This window comes from Petromyzon marinus, unplaced genomic scaffold, assembly GCF_048934315.1.
Source record: "Petromyzon marinus isolate PM22_M1 ecotype Great Lakes invasive population unplaced genomic scaffold, UKy_Petmar_22M1.pri1.0 PM_G_Scaffold_4, whole genome shotgun sequence".
NCBI classification, from domain to species: Eukaryota; Metazoa; Chordata; class Hyperoartia; order Petromyzontiformes; family Petromyzontidae; genus Petromyzon; species Petromyzon marinus.
This window is the reverse complement of record NW_027422983.1, coordinates 3,227,747-3,250,710: the sequence shown is the minus strand read 5'-3', so window position 1 is coordinate 3,250,710 and position 22,964 is coordinate 3,227,747. Positions and strand designations below refer to the sequence as shown.

General features: G+C 48.1%; 1 protein-coding gene across 5 annotated transcripts in view; it reads right to left on the bottom strand.

Moving 5' to 3' along the window:
• Positions 1-2,295, bottom strand: part of LOC142916604 (uncharacterized) — a 37,205-nt gene extending 34,910 nt beyond the window's left edge. For 2 of the 5 annotated variants that reach the window (XM_076061743.1, XM_076061746.1), the window contains exons 1-3: positions 2,261-2,294; positions 1,888-1,956; positions 174-338 (exon numbers count right to left, since the gene is read on the bottom strand). In XM_076061743.1, coding sequence (XP_075917858.1) covers positions 174-293 — 120 coding nt within the window. In that variant the 5' untranslated portion in view covers positions 294-338; positions 1,888-1,956; positions 2,261-2,294. Of the gene's footprint in view, positions 1-173; positions 339-1,887; positions 1,957-2,260 lie in introns of all 5 variants that reach the window. The other 3 variants (XM_076061747.1, XM_076061745.1, XM_076061744.1) reach the window with 3 other exon arrangements.
• Between the last annotated feature and the right edge of the window lie 20,669 nt (positions 2,296-22,964).

The following is a 22,964-nucleotide window of genomic DNA, read 5'->3' as shown; positions in this document are numbered from 1 at the left end:
TAGAGAAATGAGACCACTTGCTGCTGCTGCCCACCTGTGTTTCTCACAGCCCTGCGGACCACCTGGAGAAGCGTGGAGGACCACCGGTGGTACCGGGGGGGGAAGGAGGGTGACCACACTCTGAGAAGCACTGCTTTAGAGAAATGAGACCACTTGCTGCTGCCGCTGCCCACCTGTGTTTCTCGAGTTGATTTCTGCAGAGTGTCGATTGTCTCCAGGGTCTCACTGACAGCTTCCTCCTTTTTGTCGAGCTCAGTGTCAACTCTGACTTTCCACGTGTTCAAATTGTCCATTTCGCAGCACGCAGGATTGTGCGTTTTTGACACGTGATCTTCATTCTGTGAAAGAAAAGAACACACAACACATGACATAAGGAGCGTGCATCAACAGCCTTCCAAGCCGTGGCTATTACATACCGAGCTGCGCTGAGTGCATTTGCTCTATCAGACCAATTCTGCGGAGGAAGCGTCAGAGGAAGCGTCAGCTGCAGACAGAAAAAAATATCCACACCATCTACACGTCAGTATCGAGGCACAGAGGAATGCATATATAGTCACATGTGACTTACACGTCTATATTCATATATTCATGATGTAGTAAAAACGTTTCCCAAATTCATCACACGGGCTGTTATGGCACACAATGAGAGGGCAAATGGTCATAAATATGCCTGGAAGCCCTCGTATCTTCAAAATGAATGTTCACCCAAAACTCCGAGCACACAATTTCAGCTGTCTGGCTACAAAAGGAATATTTATGAGAGCTAAATTCAGCTGACATAGCAAAGGGTGTTGAAAACAATACTATTTGTGTTATGCAGAAATTCATAAATTAACATTCAATCGCAACTTAGAGGTGTGAATCCAGGCTCAGATGTCCTTGAATGCTGAGATGAACAGTTCTGATTTTAGCTGCATGTGCGTGCTGTGTTAACTTCCTGTTTCCATTCTTATAAAGAGTTCCAGAGGAAAACAAAAGTAAACTATTGTTATGATATAACCTCCGTGTTCAACAGAGTTAATAGATATTCTTAGTTTTTTCGGTAAAGTCACGTTGAAGAGAAACAACAAAATAATAAAAAATATATAAAACAATAAAAAAAATTCTCACGACGTTTCGACCATAACTCAAACGGTCATCTTCAGGTGTGTTGTTTTGCATAAATGTATTTTAAACACACCTGAAGATGACCGTTTGAGTTATGGTCGAAACGTCGTGAGAATTTTTTTTATTGTTTTATATATATTTTATTATTTTGTTGTTTCTCTTCAACGTGACTTTACCGAAAAAACTAAGAATATGAATTACTGCAGTCACGAAAGCTTTAAATCAAAGAGTTAATAGACTTTACTGCAAACAGGCGGTGGCGTGTCTAGAATCAACGCCTGGCCACCTTCATCTGCTTGGCATTAATGCTTTCTCACTCCACCAAGTAATTAATCGAGGATCAATGAACATAGCCGAGGCTAACTGGAGTTTGCGTGTCTCTCTCCGTGGTGAGATGTTAACTACCTCACCTGGTATACAGGAAGTCGTGGGTTCGATCCCGACCCTGACGCCTGCTGTATATTTGGAGTTTGCGCGTCTGTCCGTCTATCGTCTTTGACCGATAGACATTGACACACGTATTCTTGTTTCTTTCGGTAAAGTTACGTAGACAGAAAATAACAATAACAGATAATACAATTACATTAAATAAAGACCACTTGTGTTGCGATCGAAAGGACGTGGGTTTTTTGCTTTATTTACAATTATTAATAATTTTTACCATGTTATTTTTATTTAATTTTCTATCTACGTGACTTTACCGAAAGAACCAAGAATATTAATTCCTGCAGTCACCAAAGTTTTAAGTCAAAACATTCACACACGTTGACAAAGCCTCACCTTGTGTTGTTGTGGGCAGGTCGCTTCTGATAACAAGAGCGGTACAGCAGCTCAAGCGGGCTTGGCCTGCTAACAAAAGAAAATAAAAACTGCGTGAATATTGACAATAAAACAAAGTTACAAAGTGGCGAGCCGGGTGAAGACAAATTAAACTTAAGAGAGATAATTAAAGTGAACGCAATCAGGCGAGGGCAGGAGGCAAGGCCCCGCGTGGCTAGGCCCCGCGCTGTAAAGTTCCAACCTGGACATCGATTCCCATGCTCGCTGCTACTCAACTGACATCCCTACGAGAGAGAGCGAGGCTCTACCTTGGTAAACAACAACCACCACCACCACAACAACAACCACCACCACAACGATGAGAATTTCTCACCTCGGATTTCAGTGCAAGCGCGCACACGGCAGCTTCCTGTTACCTAGCGACAGCAGGAAGTAGTAAGACGTCACTTCCCTCCCACGAGCGGCTCTCTAACTGAATAAATTATGTTAATGAGGCCTGCCCATACGTCGAGGGATGGGGGCGTGGGCGCTGAACCTGTCGCAATAAACTCGCGACGGCTTTAACGGATACATTATGTTAATGAGCCACCAGTCACTGGGCGTAGCTTTGCCCATATAAGGATTGCCACTGGAACGATATCGGCAGTGACCCAAGCGGAGGTGACGTCACGCTCAAGAGCGCGGTGGACGGGGGAAGGGTGAATACCTTGGTGACAGAGATGTCACTGGCGAGGTACACCTCCCCCTGGCGTTTCACGCCGATGCTGAGTGGTGACGTCACAGAGTTGGAGTTTAAGTTTTAGATTAATTTTCCATTGCTCCCTCCCTTGCGTATGTGAGCTCAGCAACAATGTGGACATACACTGTGTATACACTGTGTGCGTGTGTACACTGTGTGTGTACACTGTGTCACTGTGTGTCGCTGTGTCACTGAGTACCTGGTGCGGTGTGTAAATATCGCCACTAGGGAGACAAAGGCGGTCGGGCGTGGTGCTGGCCACCCACCCCCTCGTGTACCGTTCCGGCCTTCATAGGTGCTCGCTAACAGCACTTGCCCCTACAGTCTGTTAAGGCTACACGGGGGATCTTTGTCTTTGTGTGTCACTGTGCCTGGCACAAGCATCGTGGTGACGTCACCGTCACTTAGTGGCGAATGGCGGTTGTTGTGTCACTGTGTGTGTCACTGTGTGTGTGTATATACACTGTGTGTGTACCCTGTGTGTGTACAATGTGTGTGTACACTGTGTGTGTGCACTGTGTGTGTACCCTGTGTGTGTGTACACTGTGCGTGTGTACACTGTGTCACTGTGTGTGTGTACATTGTGTATACACTGTGTGTACAGTGTGTCTACACTCTGTGTGCACACAGAGGGTACACTGTGTGTGCACTGTGTGTACATTGTGTACACTGTGTGTGCACACTGTGTGTACACTGTGTGTGTGTACACTGTGTGTGTACACTGTGTGTGTGTACACTGTGTGTGTCCGAACCCCCGGCAAGGCCATCTACTTAATGACGAGAGAAAATTCACACGAAATGTCCTTTTCAATGAAGTCTTCCAGATGTAAATTGATACAAGCTTTTAATGAGGAAATAAAATCATCTCATTCAAAACACAACACAATTCAAAGATGTTTCCTTTTAAAACTTCAAAACGGAGCATGGGGTACTTGCGTGAATGCGTCCTTCGTGTGCAAATGTTGTGACTTTCCTGGCCTGAAGGCCGTCACTGTGTTGGACCCTTATTGGTGCACAGCGTCTCAACAACAGCAGTGGGGTTTGCTTCAACCGATGGTTACGAACATCCAGACGTGAATCAGCAAGGAGCATTTCTAGTCCTAGCTAGACAAAATCTATGTCAACACGTAAGACAAAACTACAATTCGTGTTGTAGAGAATGTACCTCCTCCTATACGTGTAACTTTCAAGTGGTATGCCTTGTAACTGATGAATGATCTAAGCGTGCTCCCTATGTCAAAGACAATGTGTTGCTCCAGATGCTTCGTGAAACACAAAAGTACCCTTTGACCTGTATCACAAGAACAACGGGTCTCACCTGAGTTCTCTGTACAGGTTACTTCCAAACAGACACACTTTGTCCTAACATCACTTATTCAATGTTTGACCCTTATAGATCAAATGTTACAAGTATGCACAAAACCAGACAAGTATACATTCTAAATTATTGACAGGCATATTAACAAAATTGGATTACTGCAGTGAAATATACTGCATCACGTTACATCGTATTAACAAGCTTTTTAGAAAAAGTTGCAGTCTGCTTCACCGTGTATGTAAAACATACTATTGTGTCATTCAAAACGAGTAGGCCATTGCATGCTGGCATCTGAGTGAAAATGTAGCAAATTCTAAACATTACCTACAAACTACACAACTGAGATGACACATCAATCATCACCTCCTACTGACAGGCTCTTGTCCACATGCAGGCCGGTGCAGGGCCACCATCTTGTGCCACACAGGGGCAGCTGCTACTTGGGGATGCTCTTTGCGTGTTTCAGGCGAGTTACGACACAAAACTCCAAGTTGCTGAGGCGATTAAGCAAGCACCGTGTAAAAGCAATTATTATAACATAGTGAATGCTTGGGAGCTTATTGGCTCTTGCTCCTTGTTAGAGATCTACCCAACCCACGGGCCCACAAAGTGTTCAACTTCACATTCTTGTGATTAAAGGCCTGTGACAAAGGTGCATCTATTGTAGTGACATCGTCTCTGGCTTACACATCTACCGGGTCTCTACTTGACTTTGGATTGTCTCGGAGGAAGTCCACCCAAACCTCCACTTCCACAAACTGCTGGGAGTTGCCTCGCTCTGCCTCACAGTCAGAATTCTCCTCCTGCTTCACGTTGCCTCCATCGATGTGAAGGTCCCATTTTGGAGTTGAATCTTCATCTTCACATTTCACCTTCACTTCTTCCCTCTTCACCATCACTTCTTCCCTCTTCACCATCACCTCTTCATATTTCACCTCGATACCTTTAAAAGTGTCCAAGCTGGGATTTTCGTCCGGTTCTTGTTTCATAAGGGATGGGCTTATTGTGGCACTTTGACTTTCACAAGCTGATTTCAGATTCCACTCCTTGCAGATCTTCTGATGCTTCCGTGTTCTCTGGTGTACTTGAAGATTTTATGAATGTGCAAATGCCTTCCCGCAGTGCACCTGAAGGGTTTCTCTCCCGTGTGTTCTCTGGTGTACTTTAAGATGTGATGACTGTGCAAACATCATCCCACAAAGAGTGTACCTCAAGGGTTTCTCTCCTGTCTGTCTTCTCTGGTGTACTTGAATATTTGATTAATGTGCAAATGCCTTCCCGCACACACTGCACTTGAAGGGTTTCTCTCCCGTGTGTTCTCTGGTGTTTTTTAAGAGCAGATGACCGTGAAAATGTCTTCCCACAAACACTGCACTTGAAGGGTTTCTCTCCCGTGTGTGTTCTCTGGTGATTTTTAAGAATAGATGAATCTGAAAATGTCTTCCCACACACACTGCACCTGAAGGGTTTCTCTCCCGTGTGTGTTCTCTGGTGTTTTTTAAGAGCAGATGAATCAGAAAATGTCTTCCCACACACACTGCACAAGAAGGGTTTCTCTCCCGTGTGTGTTCTCTGGTGTGTTTTAAGAGCAGATGACCGTGAAAATGTCTTCCCACAAACACTGCACTTGAAGGGTTTCTCTCCCGTGTGTGTTCTCTGGTGTTTTTTAAGAGTAGATGAATCTGAAAATGTCTTCCCACACACACTGCACCTGAAGGGTTTCTCTCCCGTGTGTGTTCTCTGGTGTTTTTTAAGAGCAGATGAATCAGAAAATGTTTTCCCACACACACTGCACAAGAAGGGTTTCTCTCCCGTGTGTGTTCTCTGGTGTGTTTTAAGAGCAGATGACCGTGAAAATGCCTTCACACACACACTGCACTTGAAGGGTTTCTCTCCCGTGTGTGTTCTCTGGTGTGTTTTAAGAGCAAATGAATCTGAAAATGTCTTCACACACACAGTGCACTTGAATGGTTTCTCTCCCGTGTGTGTTCTCTGGTGTGTTTTAAGAGCGGATGACCATGAAAATGTCTTCCCACACACACTGCACCTAAAGGGTTTCTCTCCCGTGTGTGTTCTCTGGTGTGTTTTAAGAGTAGATGAATCTGAAAATGTCTTCCCACACACACTGCATTTGAAGGGTTTCTCTCCCGTGTGTGTTCTCTGGTGTCTTTTAAGAGCAAATGAACCTGAAAATGTCTTCCGACACACACTGCACCTGAAGGGTTTCTCTCCCGTGTGTGTTCTCTGGTGTTTTTTAAGATTAGATGAATATGAAAATGTCCTCCCACACACACTGCACTTGAAGGGTTTCTCTCCCGTGTGTGTTCTCTGGTGTTTTTTAAGAATAGATGAATCTGAAAATGTCTTCCCACACACACTGCACTTGAAGGGTTTCTCTCCCGTGTGTGTTCTCTGGTGTCTTTGAAGATGAGATGAATCTGAAAATGCCTTTCCACACACACTGCACTTGAAGGGTTTCTCTCCCGTGTGTGTTCTCTGGTGTTTTTTAAGAGTAGATGAATCTGAAAATGCCGTCCCACACACACTGCACTTGAAGGGTTTCTCTCCCGTGTGTGTTCTCTGGTGTCTTTGAAGATGAGATGAATCTGAAAATGCCTTTCCACACACACTGCACTTGAAGGGTTTCTCTCCCATGTGTGTTCTCTGGTGTGTTTTAAGAGCAAATGAATTTGAAAATGTCTTCCCACACACACTGCACTTGAAGGGTTTCTCTCCCGTGTGTATTCTCTGGTGTCTTTGAAGATGAGATGAATCTGAAAATGCCTTTCCACACACACTGCACTTGAAGGGTTTCTCTCCCGTGTGTGTTCTCTGGTGTGTTTTAAGAGCAAATGAATCTGAAAATGCCTTCCCACACACACTGCACTTGAAGGGTTTCTCTCCCGTGTGTGTTCTCTAGTCTTTTTTAAGAGTAGATGAATGTGAAAATGCCTTCCCACACACACTGCACTTGAAAGGTTTCTCTCCCGTGTGTGTTCTCTGGTGTGTTTTAAGAGCAGATGAATCTGAAAATGTCTTCCCACACACACTGCACTTGAAGGGTTTCTCTCCCGTGTGTGTTCTCTGGTGAATTTTAAGAGCAGATGACTGTGAAAATGCCTTCCCACACACAGTGCACTTGAAGGGTTTCTCTCCCGTGTATGTTCTCTGGTGTTTTTTAAGAGTCGATGAATCTGAAAATGGCTTCCCACACACAGTGCACTTGAAGGGTTTCTCTCCCGTGTGTGTTCTCTGGTCTTTTTTAAGAGTCGATGAATCTGAAAATGCCTTGTCACACACAGTGCACTTGAAGGGTTTCTCTCCTGTGTGAGTTCTCTGGTGCTGTGTCAAATTTCCAGTCCGATCCGTGCCGTATGCACGCTGGTCGCATTGTTGACTTGTCGTACCGAGTTGCTGTGCTGAGTGCATTTGCTCCATCAGACCAGCGTCAGCTGCAGACAGAAAATAAGAATATCCACACCATCTACACGTCAGTATCGAGCCATGGAGGAATTAATATATACAGTCACACGTGACTTACACGTCTATATTCATTCATATATTCATGACTACCTGTACTACCCAGCTTCGCCCGGGACTTGGATCCCCACGTCTGATCGCCTTTGTCTCCCCAGTGGCGATGTTCACACTACAACAGTTACTCGTTTAAGGCTGAGTCGACCTAGGGAAGGGCCAGAAGCGGTTGAAATAATTATCACCGGTGGTGGCCGTGAGCGGGAATCGAACTGGGGTCGCCGGGTTCGTAGCGTAGCGCTAACCACTACACTACAATGCGTTATGCTTCCACACACACACACACAGATACACACACAGACACACACACAGACACACACACAGATACACACAGACACACACACACACACACAGACACACACAGACACACACACACACAGACACACACACAGATATACACACACACACAGACACACACACGCAGACAGAGCTAACCACTACACTACAATGCGTTACTCTTCCACACACACACAGACACACACACAGACACACACAGACACACACACAGACACACAGACAGACACACACAGACACACATAGACACACACAGATACACACAGACACACACAGACACACAGACACACACACAGACACACACACAGACACACACAGACACACACACAGACACAAACACAGACACAAACACACAAGACACACACACAGACACACAGACAACGCTAACCACTACACTACAATGCGGGACGCTTCCACATGCGAGGGTCACGTGACAGATTTGACGTCACAGCTCACTTGCCGTGCAAAAAATCTATGCATTATTGAGCTCCCCCCCCCCCCCCAATGAAAACCAAAAGTGTATTTGTATAATGTTTGTATGGTGTACAGTCTGGAAAGTACCCACATGGCAAATTTCCAGTTTGTTGCATGTCGGGAAGTACGCTAAACATTTTGAACAGACAACACACACAATCACAACTTTGCCTTTTATATATATTTGGAGATGCAGTGAAAAACTTTCCTAAAATTCATCACGCGGTTTCAGTTTTTTCATTTTCAGTTTGATTTATTTTGGTTATAGTCCCGTGAGCCATTCGGCTCTTGAATCGGGTGCAATCACAACAAGCAACAAAACAAAAACACGACCAAGAAAATCATCTTACAGTGACTATGTGACTGTGCAAACAGCACTGTCATGGCACGCAATGAGAGGGCAAATGTCATAAATATTCCTGTAAGCCCGCGCATCTTCAACATTAATGTTGCCATAGAAACGTTGTGGGGTTTTTTGCTTCATTTAAAAAAATAAAAAATTATGATCTGTTATTTTCATTTTGTTTTCTATCTACGTAACTTTACCGAAAGAACCAAGAATATTAATTCCTGCAGTCACCAAAGTTTTAAGTCAAAACATTCACACACGTTGGCAAAGCCTCACCTTGTGTTGTTGTGGGCAGGTCGCTTCTGATAACAAGAGCGGTATAGCAGCTCAAGCGGGCTTGGCCTGGTGAAAACAAAAGAAAATAAAAACTGCGTGAATATTGACAATAAAACAAAGTTACAAAGTGGCGAGCCGGGTGAAGACAAATTAAACTTAAGCGAGATAATTAAAGTGAACGCAATCAGGCGAGGGCAGGAGGCAAGGCCCCGCGTGGCTAGGCCCCGCGTTGTAAAGTTCCAACCTGGACATCGATTCCCATGCTCGCTGCTACTCAACTGACATCCCTACGAGAGAGCGAGGCTCTACCTTGGTAAACAACCACAACAACCACCACCACCACAACCACAATCGCAATGAGAAGTTCTCACCTCGGATTTCAGTGGTTACCTCGTGACGTCACGCGGCAGCAGGTGACATGACGGCACATCCGGGGAACGATACACGCTCCTCCCACAATGAGCAGCTCCGTAACTAAATAGAGAATAAATGTTAATGTAACTCGTCCCATGTGTCGTGGGCAATGAACTCGTCGGCTTTAACGAATAAATTATGCTAATGAGTTGCCGTCACTGGGCGTAGCTTTGCCCAAATAAGGATTGGCACTGGAACGCAATCGGCAATGACACAAGCGGAGGTGACGTCACGCTCAAGAGCGCGGTGGACGGGGGAGGGATGAATACCTTGGTGACATGACGTCACTACACCTCTCCCTGGCGTTTCACGCCGATGAAGTAATGCTGAGTGGTGACGTCACAGAGCGGGATTGGAGTTTAAGTTGATTTAGATTCATTTTCATTGCTCCCTCCCTTGGGAGCGTGGGCTCAGCTACAACAACAACGTGGACATTATTGTGTGTACACTGTGTGTGTGTACACTGTGTGTATATACTGTGTGTGTGTACACTGTGTGTGTGTACACAATGTGTGTACACTGTGTGTACACTGTATGTGTGTGTACACTGTGTGTGTGTGTACACTGTGTGTGTACACTGTGTGTATACACTGTGTGTGTGTACACTGTGTGTGTACAATGTGTGTATACACTGTGTGTGTACACTGTGTGTGTGTGTACACTGTGTGTATACACTGTGTGTGTACACTGTGTGTATACACTGTGTATGTGTACACTGTGTGTGTACACTGTGTGTGTGTGTACACTGTGTGTATACACTGTGTCTGTGTGTACACTGTGTGTGTACACTGTGTGTATACAGTTTGTGTGTGTACACTGTGTGTGTTTACACTGTGTTTGTGTACACTGTGTGTGTGTGTACACTGTGTGTGTTTACACTGTGTGTGTTCACTGTGTGTGTACACTGTGTGTATACACTGTGTGTGTGTACACTGTGTGTGTACACTGTGTGTATACACTGTGTGTGTGTACACTGTGTGTGTGTGTACACCGTGTGTGTGTACACTGTGTGTGTACAGTGTGTGTATACACTGTGTGTACACTGTGTGTGTACACTGTGTGTATACACTGTGTCTGTGTGTACACTGTGTGTATATACACTGTGTGTGTGTGTACACTGTGTGTGTACACTGTGTGTGTGTACACTGTGTGTGTACACTGTGTGTGTGTACACTGTGTGTGTACACTGTGTGTATACAGTTTGTGTGTGTACACTGTGTGTGTGTACACTGTGTGTTTACACTGTGTGTGTACACTGTATGTGCACACTGTGTGTGTGTACACTGTGTGTGTGTACACTGTGTGTTTACACTGTGTGTGTACACTGTGTGTGTACACTGTGTGTATACACTGGGTGTGTACACTGTGTATGTGTACACTGTGTGTGTGTACATTGTGTGTGTACACTGTGTGTATACACTGTGTGTGTACACTGTGTGTGTGTGTGTACACCGTGTGTGTGTACACTGTGTCTGTGTGTACACTGTGTGTGTACACTGTGTGTATACACTGTGTGTGTGTACACTGTGTGTATACACTGTGTCTGTGTGTACACTGTGTGTGTATATACACTGTGTGTGTGTGTACACTGTGTGTGTACACTGTCTGTGTGTGTACACTGTGTGTGTGTACACTGTGTGTGTACTGTGTGTGTGTACACTGTGCGTGTGTGTACACTGTGTGTGTGTACACTGTGTGTGTATACACTGTGTGTGTACTGTGTTTGTGTACACTGTGTTTACACTGTGTGTGTGTACACTGTGTGTGTACACTGTGTGTGTCTGTACACTGTGTGTGTACACTGTGTGTGTACACTGTGTGTGTACTGTGTGTGTGTGTACACTGTGTTTACACTGTGTGTGTGTGTGTGTACACTGTGTGTTTACACTGTGTGTACACTGTGTGTGTGTACACTGTGTGTGTACACTGTGTGTATACACTGTGTGTGTACACTGTGTGTGTGTGTGTACACCGTGTGTGTGTACACTGTGTCTGTGTGTACACTGTGTGTGTACACTGTGTGTATACACTGTGTGTACACTGTGTGTGTGTGTACACTGTGTGTATACACTGTGTCTGTGTGTACACTGTGTGTGTATATACACTGTGTGTGTGTACACTGTGTGTGTGTACACTGTGTGTGTACACTGTGTGTGTGTGTGTACACTGTGTGTGTACACTGTGTGTGTACACTGTGTTTACACTGTGTGTGTGTACACTGTGTGTGTTTACACTGTGTGTACACTGTGTGTGTGTGTACACTGTGTGTGTGTACACTGTGTGTGTGTGTACACTGTGTGTATACACTGTGTGTGTACTGTGTGTGTGTACACTGTGCGTGTGTGTACACTGTGTGTGTGTACACTGTGTGTATACACTGTGTGTGTACTGTGTGTGTGTACACTGTGCGTGTGTGTACACTGTGTGTGTGTACACTGTGTGTGTGTATACACTGTGTGTGTACTGTGTTTGTGTACACTGTTTACACTGTGTGTGTGTGTACACTGTGTGTGTACACTGTGTGTGTCTGTACACTGTGTGTATACACTGTGTGTGTACACTGTGTGTGTACACTGTGTGTGTGTACACTGTGTGTGTACTGTGTGTGTGTACACTGTTTACACTGTGTGTGTGTACACTGTGTGTGTTTACACTGTGTGTACACTGTGTGTGTGTACACTGTGTGTGTACACTGTGTGTATACACTGTGTGTGTACTGTGTGTGTGTACACTGTGCGTGTGTCTACACTGTGTGTATACACTGTGTGTGTACTGTGTGTGTGTACACTGTGTGTTTGCACTGTGTGTGTGTGTGTACACTGTGTGTGTTTACACTCTGTGTGTGTACACTGTGTGTGTCGTTTGTGTTATGGTCGAAACGTCGTGAGAATTTTTATTGTTTTATATATATTTTATTGTTTCCCTTCAACGTGACTTTACCGAAAGAGCTAAGAATATGAATTACTGCAGTCACGAAAGCTTTAAATCAAAATTTCGTTTTTTTACGTCGCTTTCGAGATTTTTCCGCATTCACTTTTTGAACGTTAAAAAATGCGGATCCGTAAGTCGACATAAAGCGACAGACGCCGTCAGCAAACGCGCATCTTCGCCGTGAAGCCACGAGGCTTTCCGAGGGTCGGGCCCCGCTCAGAGTGGCTGGAGCCCCCCGCCGTTGGCGAAGTGGGCCATGCGGCCCGTGAAATGACGAGCCGAAAATTACTCGGGCAGAGCTCGCGGACTTTCGTGGGAATTTGTGATATGCGACTGCGCGTTCGTGTCTGAACTGGCCCGTATTACCACCAGCTGTGGTCTCAACAGGGGTTTCCCCCCGGTGTGTAATAAAGTAAACCTGTCAATTCTAGATACCAAGGTTCTTTGCAAACCCACGGGTTTTTATCACAGATTTGTTCACGAGGAAATTCAGATCTACAAACACAGACACAATTTCAACCGATAAGATTGTTTCAAATTAAGCAACCATTGGAAAGTTGTTCTAAATCGAACCAAACATTAAACTTATTTTCAATGGTACAGTATATTTTTGAAGTAGTGGTACCCCAAACTTTCGCAGCCCTTAAAAATTCCCTTTTCACACCATCAATAGGTAAACTCCCCCTCCGGCAAGTCCACCCGCACGTAAACCACCTCTATGCTAATTTTTATGCTAATTCCTTTGTCAAGGCACCTTGTTTCCTCGCACACAGCTTAAAGGTCGCGGTCTGAGCGTGGCTGTGTTTCACTCCAGCGCTGTCCTCACCTGATCAAGGCCGCTTGTGTTGTGGCCGAAACGTCGTGATTTTTGTTGTTTTATTTTTTACCTACGTGGTGACTTTACCGAATAGAACCAAAGAGTATAAACCTGTCAACCTAAAATAACCATTGTCACATTAGATGCGGCTTAAAAACGTGCGTTGACGGAGACAAACTTGTACGTACGCACGCACGTTGAACTTCTTTCGCACCGTACGTAGCCAACCGCGCTAACCTGAGGTGCGGTCGGCTAAATCGCCGCGCGATGTCCGTGCGGCACAGGGCCCAGTCTACCGCGTGCCGCGGCCTCCCTTCGAGCCGGGAGTCTTCCCGAGCGGCTCCTCCGACGGGAGCGTGCGGCTGTGGGAGGGTGGACCACGACGTCCCCCCGTGCCCACCCTGCGGTGCGGCGGTCAGGCTGCGCTGGACGCCGCCTGGTCCCCCCACAGCCCTGCGCTCGCTCGTGGCCGCGCTCGCCGCGGAGGCTCCGCGCGCGCGGGAACTGTCCAGCGGCACGTGCGTCAGGCCGCGTGCACGCCGCAGTGGCCGGGGTGTTAACCACACCTCGCCCGTTATGCAGCTCGCGGTGCGATCCCGAGGCCTGCGTATTTGGAGTTTTGCAGGCCTCTCTCCCCGCGTGGTTGAGTGGATTTTTCCTCCGGCTCCTCCGGTTTTTCCCTCTGCACGTAGGAAACATCGCGTCGGTCAGCTTCACAGTGGAACAGACTTCAGCAGCAGGCCACGATGCCAAGGAGCGTGAAAGGCAGCAGCGGAGAGGCCGGTCGTCGCCGTGCCGGTTTTCTGTCGACGCTAGAAGCTAGCCGCTATGAGGGCGCTGAAGGCGACGGTCTGTCAGCAGCGGCCACGGCCGGTTCTGGATTCTGGCTCGTTCGGGAGGCAGTTACGGGTCGATGATTGGGGTCAAGTCTAGCGAGCAATGGCACGATCCATCGGCTTGGAGGTGGGCATCAAGCGGGACAGCCATGGCCGACAATTACCCCGATGGATTTAACCCTGTACGGTAATATACTGAACATGCATGGGCATACCAAGTACTTGCACCATATATTGATAGACGTTATGCTGTTTTAAAGCGTGGATTCTTGGGGACTTTTTTATGGGCCATCAGCCATCACGACAATTTCCGTCTGCTTATGACAGCGTAACGTGCCGACTTATCCCGAGATCCACAAACAAAACATATTTTGCGATCCACCCATGAATCACGATCCACGCATTGGCCACCGCTGACCTGCTCGCGCAACAGAATTGTTAACCGGTATGAAGCAGGAGATGTTTTGTGGACCACTCAAAATCCAGGGCCCCGAATGGCAGCCCCGGCTGCCCCTGGCGATTGTTTACGTACAATCCTTTTCACTTCAGTCGTAAAATTAAAGATTTTTTGTTAAACAATGGGCAGTGCCACCCGTTCCCAAGTTTGGTGTTTCCCGACTCCAGGGCGGTGCGGAGCGATCCTGAGAGATGCTGACAGATGCTGAGACACGTACCGCGTCGCCCTCTACCCTGTCCGTGCATCAATCCTGAGAGACGCTGGCAGATGCTGAGACACGCACCGCGTCGCCCTCTACCCTGTCCGTGCATCGATCCTGAGAGACGCTGACAGATGCTGAGACACGCACCGCGTCGCCCTCTACCCTGACCGTGCATCGATCCTGAGAGACGCTGACAGATGCTGAGACACGCACCGCGTCGCCCTCTACCCTGTCCGTGCATGTCTCGACATCTTAAGGCGTGAAAATAATTTCTAGCCAAGGGGGGGGGGGGGGGTGGTAGGACACCAGTTGGGGGGATGGTTTGGCACACAAAGGACGTAGATTTATTTATCCCACATATGCACAATGTCTTAACAGCTGCAAAAAAAACTGTCAATTTGTAATGAACGCCTTTTCAAAGGAGAAGTTTTTCATCAGCAAAGAAATGTCCATAATACAGGTTAACTCTCCAATGAGTGACACTTTTTGACAATACATTCAATGTGTATGTATTATACAGTTTTTCAGTACAAACAATGTTAGAAATAACAATTTTTTTTGGCGTGACATCAAACGTGCAGTGTGCAAATGTGTCACCGTGTGCGTCTATGGATGTCCTTTGTGGTTTCACTTCACGTGGCCTCAACGTGCACATAGCCTGGCACAAGTGCCGTGGTGAAGTCACCGCCACTTAGTGGTGAATGGCGGTTGTTGTTATTGTTGTATTATCGATTTAAAGCTTTCGTGACTGCAAGGATCCATACTCTTTGGTTCTATTCGGTAAAGTCACGTAGTAGGTAAAAAATAAAACAAAAATCACGACGTATTTTTCAAGTAGTGGTACCCCAAACTTTCGCAGCTCTAAAATTCCCTTTTCACACCATCAATAGGTAAACTCCCCCCCCCGTGCCAACCGGCATGTGCACCTGCATGTACACCACCTCTACACCGTTCATCATGCTAAGTCGGCCAATCAAATGCTAATTTTTATGCTAATTCCTTTGTCAAGGCACCTTGTTTCCTCGCACACAGCTTAAAGGTCGCGGTCTTAGCGTGGCTGTGTTTCACTCCAGCGCTGTCCTCGAGACAGTCTCGTCCCTTCACCTGATGTAGGCCGCTTGTGTTGTGGCCAAAACGTCGTGATTTTTCTTGTTTTATTTTTTACCTACGTGACTTTAACGAATAGAACCAAAGAGTATTGTTGTGTTCTTTGTTTGTACGCGTGGCTCTGGTTCTGTGTCTTTTGATGTCCTTGTCTGTGAGTGCAGAAATTGTGGCACTGTCAGATGTCATCGGTACCATAACGACCTCCCACAATGAGCAAACAGCAGCGATGGGGGAAACATCGTGAACCAACCGCACTGCATCATCATACCTCGTGACGTTATGCCCTGTGGCAGCTTGTCATTACACTTTGGCTGGGGCCTAGACTTTGACTCAACATTGACAGAAATTATTTACAATGCGTATTTTTATTCTTGGTTCTTTCGGTAAAGTCACCACGTAGAAGGGAAACAATAAAATAATAAAAATATAAAACAATAAAATGTATCACGACGTTTAGACTGCAACACAAGCAATCATCATCAGGTGTGAAAACCACAGCAAGAAAATTTCAAATTGTGTTGCAGTCGAAACGTCGTGATACATTTTATTGTTTTATATTTTTATTATTTTATTGTTTCCCTTCTACGTGGTGACTTTACCGAAAGAACCAAGAATATGAATCCCTGCAGTCACGAAAGCTTTAAATCAAAATTTAATGCATATTTTGTTTTTCTGAACAAAAATACGAGCGTGTTGTGTGTTGAATCCTAGGGTCAGAGTCTATGCCACATGTGCAGTCTCAAGTTACCTATTGACAACTTTTACTCAGCCTACCCTGTCAACTCCCATCCATGTTCACTTTACTGGACTTCACCCAAGCTCGACTGCCAAGGTCTACACAAGTCTCACAATTTATCGATTTAAAGCTTTCGTGACTGCAGGGATTCATCTTCTTGGATTATTTCGGTAAAGTCACCACGTAGAAGGGAAATAATAAAATAATAAAAATTAAATGTTATTTTATTATTTTTCTTTGTATTATTGATGTAGTGGAGTAGATAATGCGCATGGGAATTGGCCATGTACAGTACATACAGACAGACAAGGAGAACGGGTCACACGAGGGCGAACAGGTGGTCGAGTCGCAAGTGCCGTAAACAAACCCAAGTAATTAAGAGAGTCGTGACACGAGGGCTGTGATTGGTCGAGAGGCTGTTAGCGTTAAGTGGTGGCGTCGGAATGTCTGATGAGGGGGACAGGTGCGGGCTGGCGGGAAACGGCCAGCGAGCCACGTGGCAATTAATTAAGGCTAATGCGAGAGGGGATAAAACGCGAGGTGGTTTGAACAGAGGGGGGTTGCTGTTGGGGAGTTGCGGTTGGAGAGTTGCTGCTGGGAAGTTGTTGCTGGGCAGTTATTGGCGAGAGGTGAAGAGATACGGAGAAGACAGCTGGAAATGTTAGGGAAGAATAGATAGAGAGCCGGATCCCAAAGACAGTAAATAGCGATAGGGAGAGTCAGCGTTAGCGGAGATAGATAGAGTCACTGTGTGTGGATAGATGGAAGTCACTGCGTGTGAAGAAATAGCGGCGATACTGTGTGTGAGGAGATAGAAGACGAACCACTGTGTGTGGAAGAGATAGAAGACGAACCACTGTGTGTGGAAGGGAAGACACTGTGTGTGAAGAGATAGGCGAAGAAACACTGTGTGTGGAAGGAGATGCACGGACGATGCTGAAGTAAATCGGAGCGTCCGAGTTGGCGGAGCACGGAGAGAATTACTGTGTGTACGGAACGATGGAATAAAAGTGACGGCGGAAAAAGAGACGGTTGTCATCCGAGTGAATTCACGGCACTACATTTGGTGTCAGAAAAAGTACGCAACACGCCACAATGTCAGGAAAGCGGCAAAGAAGAGAAATGTGCCAGTGGACTCGGGCGGCGACAGCGACAATGACGATTTGCAGCCCGGCCAGATGGCCGGCAGTACTCCGGACGGTGACAGCGGTTCGGGTGGTGCTGAAGGCCCGAGATCGCCGGAAGATTGGCGAGTCCTCATGACCCAGTGGGAGGCCAGAATGGAAAAGTTGTTGGAGGAATTCCAGAACTTCTTGACGGAGAACCGCATTCAACTACCCGTACCGGGTCCACCGCCGGAGGTTGCCGCTCAGCCGGAGCGGTTGGAAGAATCTGACGACGAAGACGACCAGTCGGAGGGACCGCCACGACGGCTACACGTACAACGATTTGAGGCCAAGGTGGGAGATTGGACGGCATTCATACGTGCGGCTTACGAGTCCCTGAAGTGGACGGAGAGTGCCGCGTTACGAGCACTGCCGACGGCATTGGATGATGACTCCTTGGCGACTATTAACGGACTCCCTGCCGCTGTCAGAAAAACATTGGACGGTGCTATTGCGGCAATGAGGAAGGTCTACGAGCCGCGGTCGGTCGCCAAACGTCGATTTCAACAGAGGAAACGGGAGGCCACGGAGTCCCCCCTGGCATTTCGCAGCGCCTTGCTGGCCCTCGCCCAGGTTGCGTACCCGGCGATGGACGAGGAGGGCTGGGACTCCCTGCTGCAAGAGAAGATGATACAGCTGGCAAAGGAACTGAAAGTCGTCTTGTCGCTCCCAGACAAGGATGATGACGACGACGTGTCATCGTTGCTGATCGCCAGGAACATAGAAGTCAACCTTGATATACGAGACGAACCAGCGGCGACGGTAGCGCAGTCGTTGCTGACGACCCCTGCCGGGGCTGTGAGCACGGTGGCGGTGGTGGTGGACGAGGCACCGCCGATGGCAGCGGCGGCCGGGGTGTCGACCGGAGACTGACGGCGTCGTCCCGGGGCATATGGAGATGGCGTGCATCGGACATGCTATGAGTGCGGGCGGAGGGGTCATCTCGCCCGCGACTGCTGGAGACGAAGAGGTTGTCCTCCATGGGCGCCGAACTACTACAGCGGGCGGTTCCCCCAAGACCAAGGATCCCGGGTGAGTCGAGATGCATTCAATACAGGGCCGCCCTATCCACATCACTCATCCGCGTCATCTCACCCGTATTCATCGGGTTCGGATAGTACGCATGGCCGGGATACGTGGGGCGCGTTGGTACATCGTGTGTTGGGGGCCGCGCCAGGATCGTTGGATGTGATGGCATGTATTCAAGGTGTTATGGTACGGGTTATTGTGGATACCGGGGCGTCGGCGACTCTCATTTCGTTGCAAACTTTTCGGTCGCTGCCGACGTCGCGTGGCTCGTTAGCGCCAGTGGAAGGGCCATGCGTAGCGGCAATCGGGGGTAGTTTGGGCATTATGGGCTGCGTGGTTGCGACAATTCAAATTGGGGAGGTGATTGTGACGGGAAGTGTTTTGGTTTCAACGGCCTTGGCGGTACCGTGTTTGTTGGGCACAGATTTCTTGCAAAAGATGCCAATTAAGATTTCAGTGGAAAGAGGTTGTTTGGAATTACCGTCGGGGAGATGTATGAAATTTTTGGGGACACCTTCGAAATTTGCGGTGGCGAACGCTGTGGTGCAGGCCGTGGTGAGCCGCACCGTGCGTGTCCCACCTGCATCGCAAATATTGATACCTCTACGGTTAAAGAAGGAATTGCCTTGGGATGAGCTGCAGGAGGGATTGCTGTTAACACCCTCAAATGCTGTATCGAGAATGCCCACCGTGGTAGGGGCTTTGACCATAATACCAACGTATTGCGATCCTTTCATTCAAATTGTAAATACGGGGCACGAAGAGGTTGTTATTCAAGAGGGCACTACGTTGGCGCACGCCATGGGTGCGCCGGGTCCAGAAACGAAAACATGCTTGCCTAGGGGACAGGATGAAATGTTGTCAAGGGAGGAAGACGATTCGGAATGGTTAAGGGATCTTTGCAAACAAAACCCAGAGTTATCGCCTGTGCAGCGGTCGGGTTTGCATGCGTTGCTAGTGGAATTTAAAGATGTGTTCAGTTCAGGGAAATACGACGTGGGTCGAACGACGTTGTTGCAGCATCGTATTGACATGGGGAACGCACCCCCGATCAGGTTAAATTCGCATCGTGTAGGTCCTCTTGAGAAAGAATGTATTCGGCGATCTGTTGATGAAATGCTAGAGCACGATATTATCGCCCCATCGTCCAGCCCCTATTGTCCTCGTTAAAAAACGTGACTGAACCATGCGATTTTGTTTTGACTATCGGAAATTGAATAAAGTTTCGGTGGCGGAAGCGTACCCGCTTCCACGAATTGATGATTCGCTGAACGCCCTGTCCGGCGCCAGAATCTTTTCGACCCTCGATTTGTTGTCGGGCTTTTGGCAATTGCCCCTGGATAAAGAGTCAAGACCTAAAACGGCATTTCGGACACCACAAGGATTGTATCAATTTAACGTGCTCCCGATGGGACTCCACTCAGCGCCGGCGACCTTCCAGCGATTAATGGAACTCGTGTTGTCGGGCCTGCAGTGGGAGTCGTGCTTGATATATTTAGATGATGTGATTGTTTTCAGTAGGAATTTCGATGAACATTTGCAACGGCTGCGCGCCGTTTTTGGCAGAGTGCGGCGCGCTGGATTGAAATTTAAACCACAGAAGTGCCAATTGTTGAGAACATCGGTGAAGTATTTGGGGCACGTCGTTAGTGCGTCAGGAGTGGCCACTGATCCGGAAAAGACGAGTTGTGTGCGTACATGGCCAGTGCCGAAAACAGCAGGGGAAGTGCGTAGCTTTGTGGGCTTTGCGTCGTATTATCGGCGGTTCGTTAAGGATTTTGCCACAATTGCTCGACCATTGCATACACTGACCGGGAAAGGTGTAAAGTTTCAATGGGGGATTGCTGAACAAAAATCGTTTGAAGCGTTGCGGGCTGCACTGGCGAACGCACCGCCGTTGGGATACCCGGATTTTACAAAGCAATTTATACTTGACTCGGATGCCTGTGATACGGGCATAGGCGCGGTTTTGTCACAAATGGTTGATGGCGTCGAGAGAGTGGTGCCATATGGCAGCCGGGTGTTATCGCCGGCGGAGCAAAAATACTGTGTGACGCGTAGGGAGTTATTGGCGATTGTCCATTTTGTACGCCAGTACCGACCGTATTTATACGGCAGGGAATTTTTGATCCGCACTGATCACGCGGCGCTACAGTACTCGCTGCGCGTGGATCAGCCATCGGAGCAAATGGCTCGCTGGATTGAGACCCTCCAGGAGTATTCTTTCACGATCCAGCATAGGAAAGGGACGCACCATGTAAACGCGGATGCTTTGTCGAGGTTGCCGCGACCGGCTGAGACGTGTCGGTGCAAAGAGGGCTCGCAGCGTTGCGGCAAGCCCCTGCAGGAGGTTCCGCAAACGGTCGCTGCAGCGGGTTCGGGGGTGCCAGAGATAGTCCCTGGAGCAGAAATTGGACTGTTGGGGTTGTCATTGAAGCAGTGGAAGCAACTGCAGGTGGAAGATTCCTTGCTGACCAGGATGAGGCTGCGTGCCTCTCGTTCAAGGGGTTCGGAGGATCGCCCATTTTTTATGTTAACGGAGGGGTTGCTTGTTCGCTGGGATGTGGAAGCTCAAAAATTTTGTATTGTTGTCCCGAAGGTGTTTGGGGGAAACTGATTAACGAGGTACATGAGAAATTGCTGCATCTGGGGGAGAAGAAGACCGCGTTGACGGTGGGGAGTGAATTTTACTGGCCGGGAATGTTTTAACGATGTGAAACAGCATGTAAAAGCATGCCAGGAATGTGCACGGAGGAAAGCGCCGGCACGGCCATATCGTGTCCCTTTGCAATCGATTCAAGTTTCGAGAGTGAACGAAATTGTGGCGCTGGATATTTTGGGTCCGTTTCCCGTCACCCCCCGAGGGCACAGATATTTGCTCGTCGGGGTGGAATACTTAACTCGTTGGCCGATGGCATGGCCGCTAGTAGACCAGTCAGCGACGTCGATCGCTGATGCTTTCTTGAATGGATACGTACTAGATAAGGGGGCCCCGGAACATTTGCTTACTGACCAAGGCAGAAATTTTTCATCGAAATTGATTAAGGACGTGTGTGACTCGCTGGGGACCAAAAAGATTCGGACGTCCCCGTACCACCCGCAGACTGACGGGATGGTCGAGCGGCTGCATAGGACGCTGACGTCCATGCTTTGTCACCAAGTAAACACCGCTCAAGATGATTGGGACCTGCATGTTGCAGCGACGCTGGCCGCGTATAGATTGGCCCCGCATGCCTCAACGGGGTACTCGCCATTTTTTCTGATGTATGGACGGGAACCGGAAGCGCCGGCTATTGTGAAATTGGGAATTCGAAAACGGGAGAAATCTACGACGGTGCCTGCTCCGATGCAGGTGGCTTTGGACCGTCTAAGGGAAGCCCGAGAGGCTGCATTGCAAAATACGGAACGACGACAAGCCGCTAACGAAAGATTGTTCGGCAGGCAGCGGCCACGAGAGCCGTGGAGTGTTGGAAATAAAGCCTGGTTGCACTGCCCCATGGTGCCGGTGGGAACGTCCCCGAAATTTCACCGCCCCTGGCAGGGGCCCATTGATATTGTGGAGGTTTTAAGGGATCAGAGTGTGCGAATAAAATTCGGTCGTCGGACATGGTTTGTTCACCCGTCGCGCCTGAAGAAATTTGTGTTACCACATGACGCGTCATCCCCCATCCGAGAGCGGCCTGTATTGGATGTGTCCGACGAACCTGTGGGGAGGTCACAAGTGCGCGCGTCCCAGAGATCTGCCCCCCGTGTGCCTGCAGGATCACCGTTTTTGGGCAGGGTTACCGACCGGATGCCGATTGAACGGCCACAGATCCGGACCAATGGCCGTCCCGACCGGGAACGACGGACAGCCCCGCCAGCTGAGTGTCGCTAGGACAGGGATGGGCGTAGGGTTCATTGGCAAGACGAGCGAGGCCCTCCCTTACCGCAGGGTATCCCGTGCAGGGAAGATGGACCGGCAGCGGGAACCCGTTCCAGGAGGAGTACAATACATTGACTTTGGGGGGTTGGGAATTCTGTATAAAGGTGTTGTGTGCGTGTCGTTGCGTGATTGTACAAAAGGGTTGTATATTGCAAATGCGTTATGTATATATGTTGTCATCGTTCTGTCCGCTTCACTCCACTACTCCAATTCGAGTATATCGTAGCCGGGGACGGCTAGGTTCTTTCATCACGGGGGGGGGGGGGGGGTGATGTAGTGGAGTAGATAATGCGCATGGGAATTGGCCATGTACAGTACATACAGACAGACAAGGAGGACGGGTCACACGAGGGCGAACAGGTGGTCGAGTCGCAAGTGCCGTAAACAAACCCAAGTAATTAAGGGAGTCGTGGCACGAGGGCTGTGATTGGTCGAGAGGCTGTTAGCGTTAAGTGGTGGCGTCGGAATGTCTG